This window comes from Coffea arabica, chromosome 7e (assembly GCF_036785885.1).
Source record: "Coffea arabica cultivar ET-39 chromosome 7e, Coffea Arabica ET-39 HiFi, whole genome shotgun sequence".
In the NCBI taxonomy this organism is placed as follows: domain Eukaryota; kingdom Viridiplantae; phylum Streptophyta; class Magnoliopsida; order Gentianales; family Rubiaceae; genus Coffea; species Coffea arabica.
Window position 1 is genome coordinate 19,235,551 of NC_092323.1, and position 22,042 is coordinate 19,257,592.

The 22,042-nt window shown below is 32.0% G+C and overlaps 1 protein-coding gene across 1 annotated transcript; it reads left to right on the forward strand.

The window, feature by feature from the left end:
• The first annotated feature begins 10,116 nt into the window (after window positions 1–10,116).
• Window positions 10,117–20,428, forward strand: LOC113701439 (ammonium transporter 3 member 1-like). Its single transcript, XM_027222096.2, has 3 exons — window positions 10,117–10,854; window positions 15,785–16,070; window positions 19,732–20,428. Exons 1-3 carry the CDS (start codon window positions 10,201–10,203, stop codon window positions 20,250–20,252), a joined length of 1,461 nt encoding a protein of 486 aa, XP_027077897.1. The 5' UTR covers window positions 10,117–10,200; the 3' UTR covers window positions 20,253–20,428.
• The last annotated feature ends 1,614 nt before the right edge of the window (window positions 20,429–22,042 follow it).

Consider the following 22,042-nt stretch of genomic DNA (forward strand, 5'->3'; position numbering starts at 1 on the left):
TTGAACATTTTCTACGCCTCATAATTCACCAATTTCGCTATGTTAAACATAAAAACTGATGCTTACTCGACGACTTATCTGCTTGCACTTGTTTTGTGGAATCACAATCTTGTGGTAGGGTACGACGTATGGGATCCTAGTGTCTAAACTTGTGCTTTAAAAAATTATTGTGGCACTTTTTTAAGATACGGTGGGTATATGTAAGATAAAAAGTTGATTGAAAAATATATAAAAGAAAAATTTATGAAAAACTGTAAAATTTTTTTAAGAATTACACAAATCATCACCATCAACGACAGACCAAACCCTTATCAACCTCATGGTTCCATAGCGGCAACAAGTCTGGATCACAGCAGCTATAATCATCATTGTCTGAAGATGTTTGATATTCTGGTGGCGATTCCAACGGTGCTGGTGGTAGAAAACGTTTAACTTTGAATCTACCAAGAACCTTTACTCACAATGGCTCTATTTTTCTTCTTTTCTCACTTGTTTGATTTTTGGGTTTGATAAACTATATTCATTGTTTAGAAAAGAGAAAAAATAAAATGACTGCACTGTCCTCGGTACTTCCGTGCATGTTCTTGACGTTTGTCTCGTGACTCGTGCATGCCCTTTCGTCGGACAAATGAGTTAACGGCAAAAATAGATAGAATGATTCAAAATATAAACATTTGTAAGTTAAGTAAATATCGGGTAACTACGTACTCTTAAAAGTTAAATGGCTAGATGTATACACTTCTAAAAGTTTAGTGAGAAATAGGGTGATTTGCTCCTCTTTTTTTTTTTTTCCTTAAATGTCATAGACCTAAGAGTAAAACATAACAAAAATATTCACATAACAAGGAATTCATACATATCTTTCATAAATAATATAGCATAATACGACATACATGAATTCACTAAAGTCAAAATTGATTTTGTTTAAAAAAGAATGTGGAACCTTTTACAATCGCTTGCAAACAATTTGAGAGACTGAAGTAGATGAAACTTTTTGTTTCCACCTTCTATTTTACTGAAAAAAAGGTCAATCTTCTTTATCTTTAAGTTGAGCAATCACTTACTTTTAGGCGTTTTAAAAGCATGTATTTTTTGTTTGGTGGAAAAAAGTAAATTAATCTCAATTATTAATAGGTAATAACCTACAACAAATTCCATGGGAACTAAATGACTGGATTACAGAGTTTTTTAATGGATTTTTTAACACTATATTGATCAAATTACAAAACTAGTCATTTGTACCTTTATTAGTCTCAATAAAATTTGGGGAAGGGGGGGGGGGGGGTGAAGTTTAATAAAATATTTTTAGAACTATAGGGAAACGAGTGGAACTTTCCGGGAGCAGCATGTTGCGCTTCCCCCCGCTCCAGTAGACATGGTCGGTAACGGTTCAAGTGTGAATCAGAAATAGACTGGCGGTTTGTTGAATTGAAAAAATGAAAACAGAACGGAAATTGGAATCAGAACCAGGACTAGAACAGTGACTATAGGTTATGATTCAGGTTCATAATAAACTAGAACTGGGACTAGAATCTGCAAGTTTTTTCCTATTCCATTTCAATTACAATAAAAAAAAATTATTTATCTTTTATTTTGTTTAATTTGTTCAATAGATATGAGGTATTTTCTCAATAATTTTATGTCATTTTCTTTTTCAATAAGCTAACAATATAATAAAAGTGCTATTTTTCTTTTAAATTCCTGTTCTTTAATTTCTTCTCATTCTAAATTCATTGTCATATTGTTTTACATTTAATTTTGTAATAATAAAAGATTAAGTATAATTAGGAACATCTAGAATCATAATTGGAGAGAACTAGAACGATAACAATAAAGGTATCAAAACTGTAATTGAATCCAAAACTAGAAGTTCTAGAATCGTAAATATAACTATCCCTGTAAAGGTCAGTTTCAGTTCCACCTTTACAGAAATCAAAACTGATAGTCCTAGAATCGTGTGACCGCCCTAGCCCCCAGTCTGCCTCAGCCCCTTGTTTGATATTGAACAAGTGACAAATTGCTCTTTAGTCGTAAAGAATCTTCTTTTAGCAGGTTTCTAGCGAAACCTAGTGATTTCTCAGATAATGGAAATTTATGCAGTATTTAAGGAGCATTGAGACCGCGAATTTCAAGTTTCATGTAGTTTAAAGGCTTTTTTTTTTTTTTTTTTTTTACTTTCCTTGGAATTTGAATTTCTTATGCTTTGCAAATTGCAAAATTCTTTTTACAAAGATAGTAGTAAGGGTATCTATTAGTAAGTAATAAATTTTTGCTACGAAATTAGTATGATTAGCTAAGGTATTATCAATTTTTTTGATATTCTTCCCCACACCCTTTCTACACGCAACTGTCAGATCCAATTAAGGTTTGAATCCTGAGCACAACGACAGGGAGATTTCTAAGAGTAATGATTAGTAGTGACTTCTTCTTAAATAAAAGAAGCATTGCTGACAATCTAGCCAGTCTTTCATTAAGAATTGTAGGCCCGCAAAATAATGTTTAATCAAACAATTCAATATAATCCACGAGACTTTCTAGATCGAATGAAACCACAAGAAGACAAAATAAATCTTCAGACCAGAACACAAAACAGACGATTAGGAGGTCTTTTTTTATTATAATCTGAATATTTTCTTTCTCTCTTACATCAATAAACCAAAAGTTGTGGTCTTTATATAGACTATTAAATACCAAAATCCTATTGGGATTGAAACTACTAAAACATAATAGTAATAGGAAATCACAACTAAATAACAAGATAAGTAGTTTCCTAACAAATACATAAATCCTAAAAAGACTTGATTTAATAATAATCCTACATTGCCTCCCTTAAACCAATATCTTCAAATCACATCATACCAAGCATCTTTTTTAACTTAAGAAACAGCTCCACCTTCAATGGTTTCGTGAAAATGTCCATAGTTGATCTTCACTCTTATAGTAGTCAATGACGATCTCCCGATCTTGAACTAGTTCATGAATGAAGTGAAACCTAATATTAATGTACTTGCTTCTCTCTTGAAATACTGAATTCTTTGACAACTCAATAGCAGACTTGCTATCACAATGGATTTTGGTCGGACCAACTTGTTCATGCTATAGAAACCAAGCACAGGAACTTTTTTATTGTTGCCAAATTTAACAAAAGATCTAAAAGACTCATCCAAATCATCAAACATATTTTTATCACCACACATATGATTACTACAGTCAGAATCCAAAAACCAATTATTTTTCTTATATTCTTCCATCTCTGAACTAGAAAATAAAATAGTTTCATAACTATAGCAACGTATATAAAAAACTTTCACTATATATGTTTTTGAGGTGTTTTTGGAATATATTTTGAGATATTTTTAAAATTTAAAAATTTTTAAAATATTTTTTAAAAAGTAATACGACCATCTACCACCACTAACCACCACACCCCCTCTCTCCTCCCCTTCCCCTCCCCTTTCTCGCTACACCCCGCCCCCCTCCCCCCATCTGGGCTTGACCTGGTCAAGCCCAGATGGGGGGAGGGGAGGGGAGAGGTGGAGTATGGCAGGGAAGGGGATGTGAAGGGGAGTAGAGGAAGGGAGAGAGAAGGGAGGGAGAAGGAAGAGGGAGGGAGTGGAAAGAGGAGGAAGGAGGAGATGGTGGTGGTGATAGATGAAAAAATAAGATGATGTAGATTTTATTTTTTTAATTTTTTTTATCTATTTAGAATTATTTTTGATATATTGTAAGAATATGATATTTTTTAAATTATTTTTATTTGTATATTAGTATAATATTGTATATAACAAATTTATTTTTCAAAAAATGGAGAATCTAAAGAGAGCCAATACAGTGGTTGTATATTTTGCTATGAATTTGACTAGTTTTTCTATTGAAGTGGTAAGTTTTACTTGGACCCAAGTTGGGTCAAACCCGACAAGTTTCTAGAGTGGAAATTTCTTTCCACTTTCCACCCTAGGCAGAAAGAATATTAACAAGACAATTCAGCATGGCTACCCACGACCAAAACTAAAAGAAAAATTGGGGTTTAGTCTGAGGGAGTGAACAGCAAATACAAGGCTTTTGTGGGGGATGGAATCTGGAAATCCGCACTGATGAAGCCGCCAACTACAATTCTCCGAATAGTAGCGGTAAATGCAAATTAAAAATTTCAAGATTCAGCAACGGGTATTGGTGGAAGGGTGAAATTGCGGAAGTCAACTAAAGTCAGCCAACTACCAGTCTACAAATTTTCACCCAAAATTACTTGGATTGATATGATTAGACTTCACTATTAGATAGACTTAAGTGATAATAAAAAAAGCATTATTTATAATGGATAAGTATCAGCCTCTAGTTTGCAAAAAGAAAGAATACATGATTGTCAAAATGGGCAATTGACTTAAAGGGATAAATTTAAAAAAAAAAAGACAACTAATTTTGAAGAAAAAAGAAAAGAGAGACCAAAAAGTTAAAAAAAATAGGATATACCTTAAGGGATAAATTGTAATTAACCCAAAAAAAAAAGAATGTAGCACCTCGAGATTTACCTTAGAACACTGTTAAACCTTGCAACATTAATTTATCTTAACCCTTACTGTAACTGGATCATCTACTAATCAAAACTTGAGTAGGATAATACATTGAAGATGTAGTTCTAAAAGATTAGTGTAATGCATACCTAGTAAAACCCATACAAAAGGAGTATCTTATGGTTTGGATATATGAAAATTAGTGAGTCAATCTTTTCTCCATTCAAATATTTTGTGTAAATTGAATGCCAAAATATTCTCAACACAATACTATATTATCCACAATATAGTACATGGTTTTTGCCAAAAAAAAAATAAGTATTGTGGATTATGAATAGTGTTAATTATCTTTTACATTCTAATTAAAATTACAATACTTAATAGCCTAGTTACTTAATAGCTAGCTACTCACACATGAACACACTATGACATTATTATCAATTACTAACTTTACGTAGAAAAAAAAAATACAAAGGTTAACTAGAACCAAGATTGGTGTTTTAACCAAATTTCAATATCGATAAAATTTGTGAAAAGATTCATATTGAATTTCGATTTCAATTCAATTCAACTTTGATTTGGTGAATACGAAATCAAATTGTTTTTCTAATAAAACAATGAAATTGTTGACATACAAAGATAATATAAGCTAATGAAATGGTTAACAATGAAATAGCCCAATTTATTGTTCAATCAACTCACATTTACTCATATTCTTAAGAATATTTTCAAATTTGAAATTATTCTCCAAGAATTTCATGCAGTAGGCTGGTTGCAAACATTTTTCACGATTAATTGACTGCCAATTTTCAAATCTTTCAATCTGACATCCATAACTTTTATGACTCGATTGCTTAGACAATAATTTCAGTTTTACACAAATAGTGGATCATCCCTTGCTTCATTCCAACTTCAGGTCGGTTTTTCATTCTTGCATATCCATGTTATACCCCCAAAGTATTATTGTGTCAAACCAATTTTTTTCTATTCTTCCAGCTAATTTTTACTTTCTTCACGCCAATTTCGCTTATGGTATTTAAGCCAAATTTTTAGAAACATTGTTGGAGGAAAAATATCACAAAAAAATAGAGTTATGTGAGAGGCTTTTCTAAACTTAATGTCGCTACATAACATTCATCAGATGCCGCAACGGGGTGATTTTCTTTAATTTTTTAAAATGCCTCAAAAGAAATTTTTATTTCAGTAAGATGATGCAATACAAGATTTTCAGTAAGATGATGAATTACTTCCAAATCTTGGGTACGAGCTAATGCCCGCAAGTAGTGTAAGAACCACTTATGTGTATTCCCAATCCTTACTTAATACCGTGTCTACCCAGTTCTTAGTAATTCATTTTTTTGCTTGGTCCACAGAGATGTGTTGTCCTCATCTCATTGGTTCTCCCTACCATGCACAGCTGATTCAGCTTTGCACCATAGATAAAAAGGAGAACTTTTATAATGCAGTTAATAAATCGGTAAAACCACTGGGCCAATGGCTCAGTGGTCACCAGGGAGGGATTAAGTCCCTCCTTGGGCTGTGTTGGTGAGTGTTCAAACCTCACCAGTAGCAGTAGCGAAAAAAATCTAAAAATTGTGTCATAGCACTCCCTTGGTCTAGTTGGGTCTGTATACTCACTAGCCCCTACAACAGCCTCCTTAGACTCCCCCTCCCCTCTAGATTAAGATTGTTGCTGACAAAAAAAAAAAAAGTTAATAAATCGGTAAGTTTTAGTCATTTTGGTACTTTAAGATATTTCTGAAAAAAAATTTGGTTCTTCATCTTTCTTTTTTTTTTTTTCCCTTTTTGTCACCAATTTGGCCCTTGAAAATTTTACTTTTGGTACTAAAATAGTCCTTTAGTCTCCAGTAGGATAACTTCTACACCACTGCTGAACAATCTATCGAGGGAATTTATGTCAAAATATAGACAATGAGTCTCCAAAGAAAATGGTTGAATAACTTCTGAAAAGTTGACCCAAATTAATTTTGGGATTTTTGAGGGAAAAAAAAGTGAAACCATATTGGTTTTTTTTTTTTTTTTGGAAGTTCTGCTTTTGCATAAAAAAAAAACAACGAAACTTAGAGCTTTTATTGATTTAGAAAGCAATAGCATGCCTTACATTAGGTCAGAGCTTGTAAGGAAACAGTACTCCTTATTTACGTTTTTTTGCTTTGTCTTAAACTTGAGGTAAGGCTCAAGTCTTCCTCCTAAAATTTTAATATTTTCGTAATTAATAAAGATAGGGTTGACATCCCTTCTCCGTGTATGAAATTTTGAAAGAAAAAAAAAAAAAGAATGGGCGATTCAATTAAATATTTCCAGCTTTATTATAAAACTTCAGCAAATTCAACGGAGTTAAGACTTTCAAGCACAACTATCTTATTAGCATTACTAATCCTCAACGCATGAGCTGGATAAAAGAAATGACAGCAAAATCTTCGATGTTTAATTTGTGATCTCGATGAGGTGTGCTGTTGGTGACTCGTGACTCCAATCCGTACAAAACCTTTTTTTTTTTTTTTTTTTTATAAGAGTAGGGATCTCACCAAAATTCGTCATTTTTGTTGACTTTTTTAAGCCCTCAAGAATCTTCTCCTTACAAGTTACAACCTGGAACCGTAATATTATACACATGTTTAGTTTCTTTCTATTTGCCAAATGCCAATACTTATGATTTGATCTCCAAGATTAGATCTCTACTGCCGAATTTCAAGAATCTTCACCTTCTCATCATATGGAAACTCGTTTGCTTTCTCTCTACTTGCCAAATGGATTGTCAACTTTGTAGAATGCAACCTATATATGTACAAAGAATTATTAGATTCACAAAGTTGACAATTTGTTAGTGCAAAAAATTGACTACCGTAGGGTGCAAATTATGTTCAAATTTTACCAATCGAAATACAAGAAGTACAAAATCATAGAATTAAACAAGTGTGAAACAATAGTACTCCCTCCGTCCCACTTTGATAGTCCCGTTTCTTTTTTCACACAGTTTAAGAAAAAGTAGTTAATTTTATTGAAAAAGTAAATTTAGATTGCTATTTTCCTAAAATACCCTCACATTAAATATGGTACAATTTTATGGGAACTTGAATTAATTTTAAAAAAAAGAATCAACTCTCATTAAATGGGATAGGTTTATAGTAACAACTACTTACATTGAATAAGGGTATTTTAGAAAAATTAAAATATAACTACATTTTTCAATTAGAAAGTGGACTATAATTTGAGACAGATGAAAAAGGAATACAGGACTATCAAAGTGGGACGGAGGGAGTAGTATTCTTTTTATGATTTTGGGAATTGTGTTCAAAAATCAATCATCACCAATAAATGCAACAAACTAACAATCCACATCATTTTGTATCTAACAAGTATGAATCCACTACTTCTTTTGCTTTCTTTTCTTTTTTTTTTTTTTTGAGGGAAAAATGCATAACAATTTATTTACATAAAACGTTACCAAGAATCAATCAACTAGTTAAGAAGCCTAAATCAATGAAATAGTCTTAATTACCCGATTTGTCCTACTAACTCTTTTTCTTTTTGTTTATGCCAGAAGACTTATCAATAGTAATTACCATAGTTCTAGCACTCAGCTCGGAAAAAAAAAATTAAAGATGGAGCGTTTGTGCAGTAAATTAGCAAGATCGACAAATTTCTTCCATATTATTGGACATTGAAATGAACTATTATCATTTTCCTTTAGTTGCCAATTTTCATTTAAAACCAATTAAGTTCAATATAGGCAGGCAGGTGAATTTGGCATTGCTAGGGCAGAGTTTTACTTTGTCATAATTGAACAAGTGTAACAGGTTCTTTTTTCATTATGTTTGGTTTACTTTGCAATGAAAATTCACAAATGGAAAATTTTCCCTTTTTGAGAGATATAATGGATATATCCTTTTTGAGTTTCATCAATGATTTAGCAATTGAGTAAACTAATATACCCTTTTTTCCTATAATTAGTTAATTTTAAGTCAATTACTTTCTAATCAAATTCATCCTTTATCCATTTTAAGTAATTAAAGAAGTTATATATTATGTTTCCTAGGCAATGCAAGTCAATTACCTCTTTTTTCATAACGATGTTTCCATGGCGTTGATTCAGATAGCTTTTTGTTTTTGTTTTTTTTTTTTTCCCTTTAGATGTTTTCGCTTATTGATTCATTCCCTTTATTTTTGTTTTGGAGAAAAGGTAACCATGTATTGTAATATATACGTCGCTCTCCTACATGTTGCCTTACCACTGCGGTTAGGGTGAGCAAAAAAATTAAATTACGGAGTGATATTCGATAGAAACTTTCAACTAATTTGTTTGTGAGTCCAATTTTTTATTCTATTTAGCTTCAAAATGTGTCTTACATTTTTCATTTATTAATTCACAAAATTTACTATTTTAGTTCCTTTTGTAAAATAAGATGAAGAGTCTCGTCATTTCTTTTATTTTTAATAACAAAACGACTGAATCTATATTATTTCAAATCATAAACTCATTACAAAATAGTGCAAGTAAAAAGAAAGAGCCCTCATCTCCAATTCTTACAACTAGAAACTTTATTCGCATAAAGCCCCAATTATAGGGGAAATGGGGTCTCTCCAGTTCTATTTCTCTCCAATTTTATAAACTAATAGAATTTTGATGTAAATTAGTACAATTTTAGTGTGACTATGAACTATATCTAAGTTGATGTAAAGCTCACAATTACATAAAAAATATATCTTCGTTTGGTAATGAGTTTTTTGCGTGTTTGTTTAAAATTTTACTATAAAAATTGTAGAAAAAATTTTTGAAATGCGTAAAATTTTGGGTATTTTCAATTTTTGGGTATTTTGAAATATACAGTTTAAAAAATTTTGAGAAATTTTTTGAAATTACTGTAGTTAAAGTTATTAAAAAACTTGTAGAGGACAAACTTGGCCAAAAACTTATTTGTCAAATAAACCCTTAGTTTATACCAAAATTATTTCAGTTTATAGAACTAGATGGAATCTCAACACGAGAGCCCCGGATCCATAGTTATTCGATTCTTACTAGTCAACTTGAATAGGAGCAATTTGCCAACTGGGCGTCATATAACAAGTTCCCCATGTGAAACTCATCACTTCCAGGATCTATGACTTAATTAATGACATTTACTTCCTTTTCAACTCCTTTTTCAACCACTTATTCCTTTCTCACTTGTATTTTTTTTCCCGGTAATAATAACATTTATATAACATAATCTATCCTATTTTAAAGGGAGCGGAGCATAAAGAGCTTGTATAAGGAACTAAAAGATATACAGATCTGATTAGATCAAAGAAGTGTTCTGACACATTCTTTGAATCCCTGATCTACAGTCCAAAGAAAAATTTAGTCCTTTTTTTATGATCATTAAGCCAAAGATAGTGGTTTCTTTCTCATGTGTACTTATTTTTTTTGACAATGATAATATTTATATAATGTAATCCATCCTGTTCTACAGGAGAGGAGGGGAAACTAATCTATCCACTCTCACGTGTACTTACTAGAGTAATAAATAGTACAGAAATACATTTATACTTCTAGATTTCTAATATCTGAAGTTATATGTGATGAAGTTAGCATATAGACCAAGCAAACTAAAGTCTTGGTCTACTTCTCACATAAGCAAAACCAAATCTCAACTCTTCTGTTTTCCACCAAAACCACATTCCATCCATGGCTGCCGCAGTACTCCCCGAAGCCTACCGGGCCAACACGTCGCCGGCGGTTCCTGACTGGCTAAACAAAGGTGACAACGCATGGCAGATGATATCGGCCACGCTCGTTGGCCTCCAGAGCGTGCCAGGTTTGGTCATCCTCTACGGCAGCATAGTCAAGAAGAAATGGGCAGTAAACTCAGCTTTCATGGCCCTTTACGCCTTCGCGGCCGTGGTCATCTGCTGGGTAACGTGGGCTTACAAGATGTCTTTCGGCGAAAAACTCCTGCCCTTTTGGGGAAAAGCTGGACCGGCTTTGGGTCAGAAGTTTCTCATCGAACAAGCTGCACTTCCGGCTACTGTTCATTACCATAAAAATGGCACTCTTGAGACGGCGATGGCAACTCCTTACTATCCCATGGCGTCGATGGTGTGGTTTCAGTGTGTTTTTGCGGCCATAACGGTGATACTTCTTGCGGGATCTGTTCTTGGGAGGATGAATATCAAGGCTTGGATGGCTTTCGTGCCTCTTTGGCTTACATTTTCATATACTGTGGGTGCATTTAGCCTATGGGGAGGAGGGTTCTTGTTCCAATGGGGTGTGATTGATTATTCAGGTGGATATGTCATTCATCTTTCCTCAGGGATTGCCGGCATTACTGCTGCTTATTGGGTTAGTATTTTCTTCTCTTGATTTTGCCTTTTTTGTTTTTTCCCCCCTTTTACTGTTGAATTCAGCAACGATAACTGAATTTGCATAATAAACTTATACATTTGATGCCGGAATTTTGATAGTATCACAAACACTGTAATTACTGGCGCTGGTATGTAGATATATTTTGGTCTTACAAGTCTATAAAAATGTCTCAGATTTCAGAATTAAGCAAAAATATAACTTGAGGTTTTGTTGGATTTTAAATAACTTTAGATTTACGTGGTTAAACATGCCAAACAAAAAAAAAAAGAGTTAGGTGGGTCGGTAACTTTCAAAATCTCATTTTACTGAAAGTAAAAATATTTAAACCACGATTAATTACACAATACAAACCCATTGGATCTTGGAATATTAATCCATCCCTAGCTTAGGATCAGATTCTCTCAAGTCTTTTATTCTTTTCATATAGTGGAACTGGAGAATTTTTATCTTTTAAGGCATACAAAAGCAATAGCTCAATGTCCATTTCCATAAAATATTTTAGGGAATATTTGGTCAAGTTTTGCTTAGTATAAACTTCATAACCAACAAAACATGCCATTATTTATAAACATTTCCTTGTGTGGTCCAGGTCCAGCAATATGCACGTTTCTTTCTGTGGCAAGGAATTTATTAAGGTTTCCTAGGAAGAAATCTGAGATTAATTTTCCCTGTAGGACTTCCTAAGTTGAGATACATCTCACCAACTTCTTACTTTTAGTTGAAATTGATCGATAGTGGCAAGAGAAAAGTTAAGGCTGCCAATAGTAACGTGTTTGGAACATTTTTCTATGGTGATACATGCGTGTCATTTGTCCTTCCTTGATGTTTCCTAAATCATGAGGTCTGGCAATCACATTAGAGCATGGTTAAGTGATTATCTTGAAATTCCTAAATCAATAGCGGTCAAAACTTTCTTGGAATTTACAATGTAAAACAATTTACATGCGTGTGAGTTTTTCTTTTCTGTTTCTTTTTTGTTGCAAAGACAAATTTATGTGTTGACTTTATCATATTTAAATCATATATACTTACTTGAGTGATGATCACAACTTCATATAACAGTGCAAAAGGCCATGTAACAGCTTGGGAGGGCTATCCTGAAATTGAATTACTAAATCTCTGAATATAAGAACTATAAAATTTCGGTTTAATTTATTTTTACCGCTATATCTACCACAACAACAAAAGAAAGTTTTTTTTTTTGTGGTGGGGCGGGGGGGGGGGAGGGTTTGCGGGGGAAGAGTTCTAAGGAAATTGTTCAATGTCTTTGAATCTCATGAAACACAAATTTTGAAGTAATCAATCTATGTGTTCAACGTAAATTGAAACAAAATTTTTGGTAATTTTTCATTTGGGCTATGGACAATGTCAATGTATAATCATAGACGGAACCAGAAAATTTAGTTAAAGGGAGTGAGGTTTAACATATCTAAAGTTATGCATATATTATATAGTATTTCAAAATTTTTAAGGGCAAAAATTTGAATTTACAAAGAACATATTTAAAATTTCTTAAAATTTTAAGAGAAGAAAATCTATGTCTTAAAAACTTGAGAAGATTTTCTTACCCAAAGAAAGGGATAATTTCAAAAATCTCCTCTGAGGTTTCTGACTATTTCACTGGCCTCCCTTCAGATTTCAAAAATTATATTACCCTTCCTTGAGGTTAATTATCTTGTGACATTTAGACCCAACCAATAATTAAAAAGTGATATTGAGAAAGAGAAGATAATATGATTCCATCTTTGCCTCTCTTCTACTATATTATTTAATTAATTCAATACCAATTGATACATTAAAGAAAAACACTAAAATTTACTGTTTATTATTAGGGATCAAATCAGATATAGCATAAAAAAATAGTATATCATTATATATTTTTCAATTAATAAAAGATTCAAATTACTCTTTTTAGTTATATAACCATTGTCAAACACGATCAACAACAACAAATAATTAAAAAATTTGCAACCAAAATATTAAGGTATTAAGTATTCTTGTCAACATAAATATTCTTGTCAACATATGAAGGTTAGTTGTTGAGATTTTTAGGTATTAAAGTTTGCTCTTTGTAATATTTTGGTTACAGTTTTTTTAATTATTTGTTGTTGATCTTGTTTGATAACGAGTTTGTAACTAAAAAAGCAATTTGAATCTTACATTAAGTGAAATATATATAATGATATATTGTTTTTGATGCTATATGTGATTTAATTTCTGATGATAAACAACAAATTCTAGTGTTTTCTTTAATGTTTGGGATGGTATTAGATTAATTAAACAATTTTGTAGGCAATGATGGAATCATATTTGCTCTCTCTCCTAATATCACTTTTTAATTATTGGTTGGACTTAAATGTTACAGGATAATAAATTTGAAGGGAGGTTAATGTAATTTTCAAAACTTGAAGAGAGGGCAGTGAAATAATTATAAATCTTAGTGGAGGTTGCTGAGATTATCCAAAAAAAAAGAAAGAAAAGTTTTGAGACTGTCACCATCCTCTTGTTATTTTCCAAGTTGCTCTTATACTAGGTTACTAGGTTCCAAGGCCTTGCAATTAATTTTTCCACCAATATTCAGGAGCTTTTCATGAAGACTTTGACTATGAATAAGGCAATTGACAATGACAAATGGACGATGTCCCCCGTATGCTTCCTACTTTTCCCGCTGCACTACGTAAAGCCACATGCTGTATACTAACGTCAAATAGACTAGAAGGATTTGGACCTAGAGGAAATTTTGAGTAGGTCATCCCCTTTCTTTGTGAAACAAAATTAATTGAGGTCACTAATTGATTATTTCAATAGATGGTTATCAATTTACGTTTGACTATTATTTCTTTAGATTAGATTTTTGATATAATTATTGTAAAAAAAAAATGTTGAGTAGGAGGTACATAGCATGGAGAGGAGAAAAACTTCTTTTGTTACATTTTTTTTCCTAACAAAATTGTATATTGAAAACTCCATTTTTTAGCCTATTTTTATCTTATGTACCCATTTATCTGAAGAATTGTTAGGATATTATTTTCTAAAATCTCTTCAAAAACACACCATTGAAATGGAGTTATTATATATTTTGGGATGATGAATCAACATATAAGTCTATGCTGGTAGTAACACTTGGTATGCTTATAAAGTATTGTAAGTGGTTTCTTCATGATAATTTTACTTAGAACTAATTAATTCTTATTAAAGGTTGAGGTCTCAGAAATTAAAGATTTTGGATTCAAATTCCCTTACCCCTTCCTTACTTCTTAAATCCCACCTCTCCCTTGTTGAAAACTTTTTTTTTAAAAAAATTCTTATTAAACAAATACATTATAGCCAATAAGTCGGGCCCCGTAAGAATTGATCCGAACACCTATGTGTCGACAAAAAAAAAAAAAAAAATACACTACAGCCAATGCTTGGGAGGGATTTAATTACAATATGAAGTTGAAACATTTTTTTTTATTAACTATATCTTTTTCACTTTATTGAGGTCTAAATCCTTCTACCAAATCAGCCGAAAAGTTTGAAAGGTTATTTCACGCCTATTGAATCTTGTGTCCTTCAAACCTAAATTGAACATCATAAATTACCAAATACAACCGACCCATTAGGGATTCTTAACTCATGGTGGTGGGAAGATAAGTCTTTATTTTGTTCACATTTGTGTAGTTGACATTTTGACTTTTCTGTCCCATAGTCTAATTTTGGTGTCCATTATAACCAGTGAAAAATGTGGGCATTGACAAAATCACATTATTCTGTACGATGACAAAAAGGGCCCATAGAAGCTCCTATACATAAGTCGTCTCTAGTCATTCCGTAGAATTAGGCGTTTAACATTCCTTCTCATGAAATAGACTTTCTGGCTTGTCTCCCTGCAGAGAAAGACTTATGGGTCCACGCTTTCGACTAGAGACCACTTATGTATTTTCTGAAGTTTTTGTAAGAAAATATATTGTAATAATTTGATATATATAAGATAAAAAGGTAATTAAAAAATATGTTCATAAAAAATATAAAATTTTTTTTTTGAGGAAAAATGAATTTCCAAACAAGTTTGAATCTTATTCTACATTTTTACTTTAAATGTTTTTCATGGGTACACGCTTTCAACTCTCAATCATTATCTGAGAGATATTGCAAGGGGGACAACAAATGTTAGTGCTTACATTTAAGTAGTAATACATTAGATGTATTTTCAGGTCCCAAAATCCTTTTTCCTTTTTCCTTTTTCTGATTTTTTCTTTATTTAGGATGGAATATGGATAATAGATGTAGAAAAGAATTTTTTTCTAACTTTGAGGAAGAACGTCAATTTATGAAAAATGATTAATAAGTTAAGCATAATATGATTAAGAAAGTGTGGATTTCATGTTTTTAGTTTGGTTCTCATATGGTGCGGACAGATTGTAAATTGGTGAATGTATTTGGCTTGCGCATGTCTTGTGGTGCACCATATATAGTAATTTAAAGATAAGAGACTAATTAAATTAGTCCAAAATATTAAGGAAACTTATAAAATAATCTCTCTTTTTTTCCTCATAGAAATGACTACTAAATCTCATTACTTGATTGGGCAAAGAAAGGTATCTTATGTTCCCAATCAACAACTCCAGAAACTTTACTGGCAAAATGACCCAAGAATGATGTCAGAAATGAAGAACATAATCCAAAATCAAACTACAATTGAACCATCATCCTTCTTTTAATTTTTTTTACCAGCACGGGAGACGTGCGATTTAAGAAACGGGAAGGGGAAAGGAGGATTCGAACTCAAAACCAATACGTTCGGTAGCCTCAACCTTAATAATCATCTTATCTTGACTGATAATTTAGTTAAAAAATGTTAATTTAGTAAACAATATGAAAATAATAAAATAACATCATATATATATTTATATATTTCTTACAGGTTGGTCCAAGATCAAAAAATGACAGAGAGAGGTTTCCACCAAACAATGTGCTACTAATGTTGGCTGGGGCAGGGTTGCTGTGGATGGGATGGGCAGGTTTCAATGGAGGAGACCCGTATAGTGCCAATATTGACTCTTCCATGGCCGTCCTCAACACCAACATTTGTGCTGCAACAAGCCTTCTAGTGTGGACGTGGTTAGATGTCATATTCTTCAACAAGCCTTCCGTAATTGGAGCTGTTCAAGGCATGATTACTGGCCTTGTTTGTATTACTCCTGGTGCAGGTATGTCTGCCCTATCTTTATTTCCTCTCCAACTATTCTGAGCATTATTTCGCACTTGGACATTGCATACTTTTCAACTAAGGCTAAAATTGGTTAATTCTGCGACGTGTTCATGTGGAGAAGGACGTAAATATAAAAAGTTTGTAGGTCGAGAAAGCCTTTGTCTAACAATTAACGTTGAGATTTCAGAAATTAGAGATTTTGAATTTTTTACTTCACATTTCTTACTTTCCAATTAAGGCTAAAATTGGTCAACATGTGCACGTAGTGAAGGAAAATCTAAATTTAAAAAATTTGCGAAATTCGTTTGTGCAAATGGACATTAAACTATTTAAAATTCTTTATTTTGGTCATTCAATTTTTTTCATTCAACATGGTCATTTAATTAATAAAAATATTTAATTTTTTTCAAATCATAGCTTTGTAATGATCAAATGGTGTAATGATAGGAGATGGAAGGAAATATTTGACTAGTAGCAATATAAAATATGCTTTAGCTTTAAAAGTTATACACACAATAAAAATCGCATATGAAATTTTAGAAAACTAGATGTCTAAGAAATTGGGGTTGATACATCTGAAGTTATGATATAATTTTCTAAAGTTATGAAATTGGAGGGTCCTCAAATTCCCCTTCACGGATTCTACCCTAGAAGAATAAATCAAATCAAACCAGACCAAGTGGTCGCACAGGAAATGAAAACAGATGAAGCAACAACCCTGAAAAAGCTCACTTAGATGTAACTTTTTATATGCTTGTTTGAAAATTGATTCTCCTCAATGGCGGAGTCAAAACCCGAGGGTAAATTTTCAATATTACATGAAATGAAGTAATAGTGTGATTAAAATTAATGGATATTTTTGTTAAACATATGTTCTCTTTTTTAAATTAATAGGTTTTGAAATTCATATTATTCTTGAATTTAGAAGTGAAAATCATTCTCTCTATTTTAATTTAAAAACTTTGAAAGAATTTATTCTTAAAATAACTTCCATAACTAATTTTAAGGCGATCCAAAATTCATGTTGATGGTAATAATTATGAATTTTTAATTGTTTGGGGACCACTACATATTCAATGAAAAAAGAATACATAAAATTTTAGTGGGGACAAAATAAGAAGTAATTTTTAGAAATTTTAAATTTTCTGAACCTAAAAGTTGATTTTCTCGAATTTAAGTGGGGGCAATTTGCTGCCACTTAGGTCCATGTGGCTCCACCATGTTTCCCTTATTTTATTGGCAAAGTGTCCAACCTTTTGAAAAGTGGGCAGTCCAAGGTTTGCATGATGAATTTGGGCAGAAAAGTCAAAGTTGGAGGCTGTAAGTACTTCTAGATAAAATTAGCTTATTCATTTAATTGTCAATTGATTTTTCCTTTTAAATCAATGATGAATTTGGTCCGCTTTATAGTGGACTGGTAATCACGACAAGTTGAATTTGCAGATTTCTTGCTATGTTAAGATCTCCATGATGTTACTTTGAGTGGCTTAACAACCAAGCATAACATAGGTTGACCAATTCAATATTCTCTAGAAGTCATGATCAATAAAGGCAATTCAAGAATGCCTAATAATTCCATCTTTTGGACAATGACTTTATTATAAACAAAATCACTCATTAAAACAGTAAAAATACTCTGAATTGTAATGTAATGCTGAGATTACATAGAAATTTAAGATATTTCTTGATTACACACTTAAGGAGACATTCAAAGGGTTCCCAAAAGCTTTTTTAAGGTACATGTGAAAGCTATTTATTTGCAGCAAGATGGTTGTTGGACTGCCTAATCTCAATGTGTACATAAGTGGATTTGCATTGCTTTATACCTTGTGTTTTAGTAATATGAACAAGAAAATTTGAAATCTTTTAGAAATATGTTCTATATATATATATATATGTATGTATGTATGTATGTATGTGTACACAGAAACTATACATCTATGTACTTGCAAATACAAATGCACATGAAATTGTTCCACAGTTTGTGGCTTTGTTCATAGTTACTAGTTAGATTGATTTAGGGGCTGCCTGGTTTAGGGGTTTTGGTACTTGAAATTACAATAATTCCAATATTTCGCGCTTGGTCCAGTGCAATGGAAATTGAAATATTGAAATCATGCCTTAAATTTTGACCATTCATAATTCCCGACCAAATTAGGAGGAATTGACCAAAACCCTCATTAGTAGACCCCCTATCCATCATTGCATTTCCCTTTCCAATTCCAAACCAAGAACCAAGCGCCCCTTTAGTTGAGCAATTCTTGAGTCTAATTTTTCTATTCAAGGACGGCCCAGATAATTTGCTTTGAAGGGATGAACTTCATATACGTGTAAAATTTAGAGTCAATATCAAATTTTTTGAAAAGTTCTATGGAGGAAAAAGTTTGGTTTATTGAGAATATTTTGGAAATTTTTTTTATATTTTCAAGGGGAAAATACATAACTTGCTAGGACTAGAAGATGTTGACATTCACATATTGGTCATTGTAAAAGTTTGTCAATTGCACAATCAAAGCAAAGGGCCTTAATTACACAAACTCCCTCACAACCTGGGAGTTGTTGGTTATTCCTTTTTGAGTTCATCAGCAGTTATAATTGTATAGGTTAATTCAACTTTTTCTTTTCCTCTTTTCTTTTCTTTCCTTTTCTTCTGTATCCCGACATGCCACAGCTTGGCTAATAATTGATTCATCAGTGAGTACTTAAATAGTTCAATTACTTGATTTAATAAGTTTTAGAAGGTAAGCATTATTATCTAGTCCACATAAATCTAAGTTGATCAAGACTTCTCCCCTGACTCCAAATTCCAAAAGGAAAAAAGAAAAACCATGTTTCCTGCAAGGCAAAATTCAGAAAAAATAATTTAAGTCTTTTTTAAGCCTTTAATTAGAATCTTTGTGATTGGAATTGGTAACCACCAACTACTGGTATCAATCACTTTTGTAAGATTATAGTAATTACATAAAACATAACAATGTTGATGAAACATACAATAAAGCAGAGCATATGATGAGTCAATTCCAAAAAATATGAATAGCGAAATACCAATTAGAATAAATAAAGAAATGTTAAAGTGAGATTAAGACATAAGAGAGTTAGGAAGTGATGGCACAATAGATTTGATAAGAAACAAGAAAAACAAGGAAAAGGAAAAGGAAAAAAGAAAAAAGAAAAAAGAAAGGAAAGACTAGCTCATAACTGAAGGGATGATTCTTTATGTATTCTTGACTGGAAAATTTAATTCACAATAATTGATCGCGAGTTTTGGAAAGGTTAGTTGCCGAGTAACTGAACTAGCCCCGAACAATTTGCAACTTTCCACTAATTGTAGGGAAGTTTAGTACTGTAATTAAGCCAAGCAATGATAATTTTAAATTCTTTTTATGAACAAATTGTTTTGCGTTACACCGTATAACGAAGTGTCTAGTGGACATTTGTTAAGAGTGGACATTTGTTAAGATAGAGTTCAAGTACTTAATTTTTAAAAATGTAGATTTGAATTGAAAAAGTGTATAAATGTAATTTGAAGAATTAATTGTGCATTCATATAGTATTTTGAGTTTGATTTAGATGCATTAACGAGTAGTGAATATTTTTTAGAAAAAAAACCCTTATGTCTTTTTGAATCATGCCCTAACATACCAAAATGTGTGTTACAGGCCTTGTTCAAGGATGGGCCGCCATAGTGATGGGTATTCTCTCAGGCAGTGTTCCATGGTTCACCATGATGATTGTTCACAAAAGATGGACTTTGCTTCAAAAAATTGATGACACACTGGCTGTATTTCACACTCATGCTGTGGCTGGCTTTCTTGGAGGCATTCTTACTGGACTCTTTGCAGAACCTACACTTTGTTCCCTTTTTCTACCTGTTGCAAACTCTAGGGGTGGAGTGTATAGAGGTGTTGGTGGTGTCCAAATCTTGAAACAAATTGTTGGTGGCGGTTTCGTCATCGGGTGGAACATTGTAGCCACATCAATCATTTGCTTCTTGATAAGCTTAGTTATACCTTTACGCATGTCTGAGGAACAACTGAAGATTGGAGATGATGCAGTCCATGGAGAAGAAGCATATGCTTTGTGGGGTGATGGGGAGAAGTATGATATGACAAGGCATGGTTTCTCTTCAGATGATACAATGCACGGAAAAACATCTAGTGGTGCTACTCAAGTTGTTTGATAGTATAAATACTGAGATAGTTTAGAATTTGAAACCTCAAATAGTCACTTATATTTATATATCATTTTTAGATTGTTAACTAGCATTTTGTCTATGTTATGTCAATGAAACTATTCCATCCCATGTCAAGGCATGTTGATATTTTTGCAAGTATAGAAGAAACATGAATTTTGCAATTGTGTATACACCTTTTACATATTTTGTCTTTTACATATTTTGCAATTGTTTAAACATGAATTTTGTCTTTGTTATGTCAATGAAACTATTCCATCCCATGTCAAGGCATGTTGATATTTTTGCAAGTATAGAAGAAACATGAATTTTGCAATTGTTTATACACCTTTTACATATTTTGTCTTTTACATATATATTTTGCAATTGTTTAAACATGAATTTTGATTTTTGTTATGTCAATGAAACTATTCCATCCCATGTCAAGGCATGTTGATATTTTTGCAAGTATAGAAGAAACATGAATTTTGCAATTGTGTATACACCTTTTACATATTTTGTCTTTTACATATTTTGCAATTGTTTAAACATGAATTTTGTCTTTGTTATGTCAATGAAACTATTCCATCCCATGTCAAGGCATGTTGATATTTTTGCAAGTATAGAAGAAACATGAATTTTGCAATTGTTTATACACCTTTTACATATTTTGTCTTTTACATATATATTTTGCAATTGTTTAAACATGAATTTTGATTTTTGTTATGTCAATGAAACTATTCCATCCCATGTCAAGGCATGTTGATATTTTTGCAAGTATAGAAGAAACATGAATTTTGCAATTGTTTATACACCTTTTACATATTTTGCAATTGTTTAAACATGAATTTTGTCTTTGTTATGTCAATGAAACTATTCCGTCCCATGTCAAGGCATGTTGATATTTTTACAACTATAGAAGAAACATGCATTTTGCAATTGTGTATGCACCTTTTACATGTTTACTTCAGGGGAGTGTATACACTTGAGGGATGACCACCAGTGAGGAAAATATGAGAATCAGGCTTCAAGTCATAACTTAGTTTCACTTTTCCTTTAGACTAAATTTGCTAGTGTAAATCAAAATGGATAATTTTCTTTGAGAATAAAATAAAATGGTCATGATAACACTTTGAACTGTTGTTTCAAGATCCCAAGAAAAAAGTGTTTTTAGGATTTTTACATAATTTCGTAGTATTGATAGAATGATTTTCTATAGCAATTCATCCCCTCAATTGATATTTTATAGGTTATGGTGGTTACAAATTACAACCATTTCTAGTCATACTTATTCACTGCCAAGAGTACTTATTTCCTTGTGAGATTGTAGGAATGATTGCATCACTCCAATCTAAAATGAACAGTCGCAACTCACACTTTTAAAAACTCTCGAACAATCTCCTGCCACTTTCAACGGTTGAAAATGCACTTTAAAAGATCTTTAGCAAATTCTAAAAATCTTATGCATAAGTAATGATCTTTTTAATCAAACCAAAACCTTAGACAAAGTTCTATTAACAAATCTGTATGATATGTTAGAAAAATTTTGAACTATACATGGACTGAGTATGCTACATAAACATATCACATATATATTTCATAAATAACTACTAATTCTATATGACGGTACATTTTTAGGCCTCATAGGCCTTATCGTTTTTATGAATGTTTCAAAGCCAAACCCTTCAGCTGTTAAGATGTATAACTTCCATATTTATATATAGGCAAACTCTTCATGCTCCTGCTATTTGTAGCATTTCCAAGGCTTGTCAAGTATCAATGACTCAACCTTTTCTAGC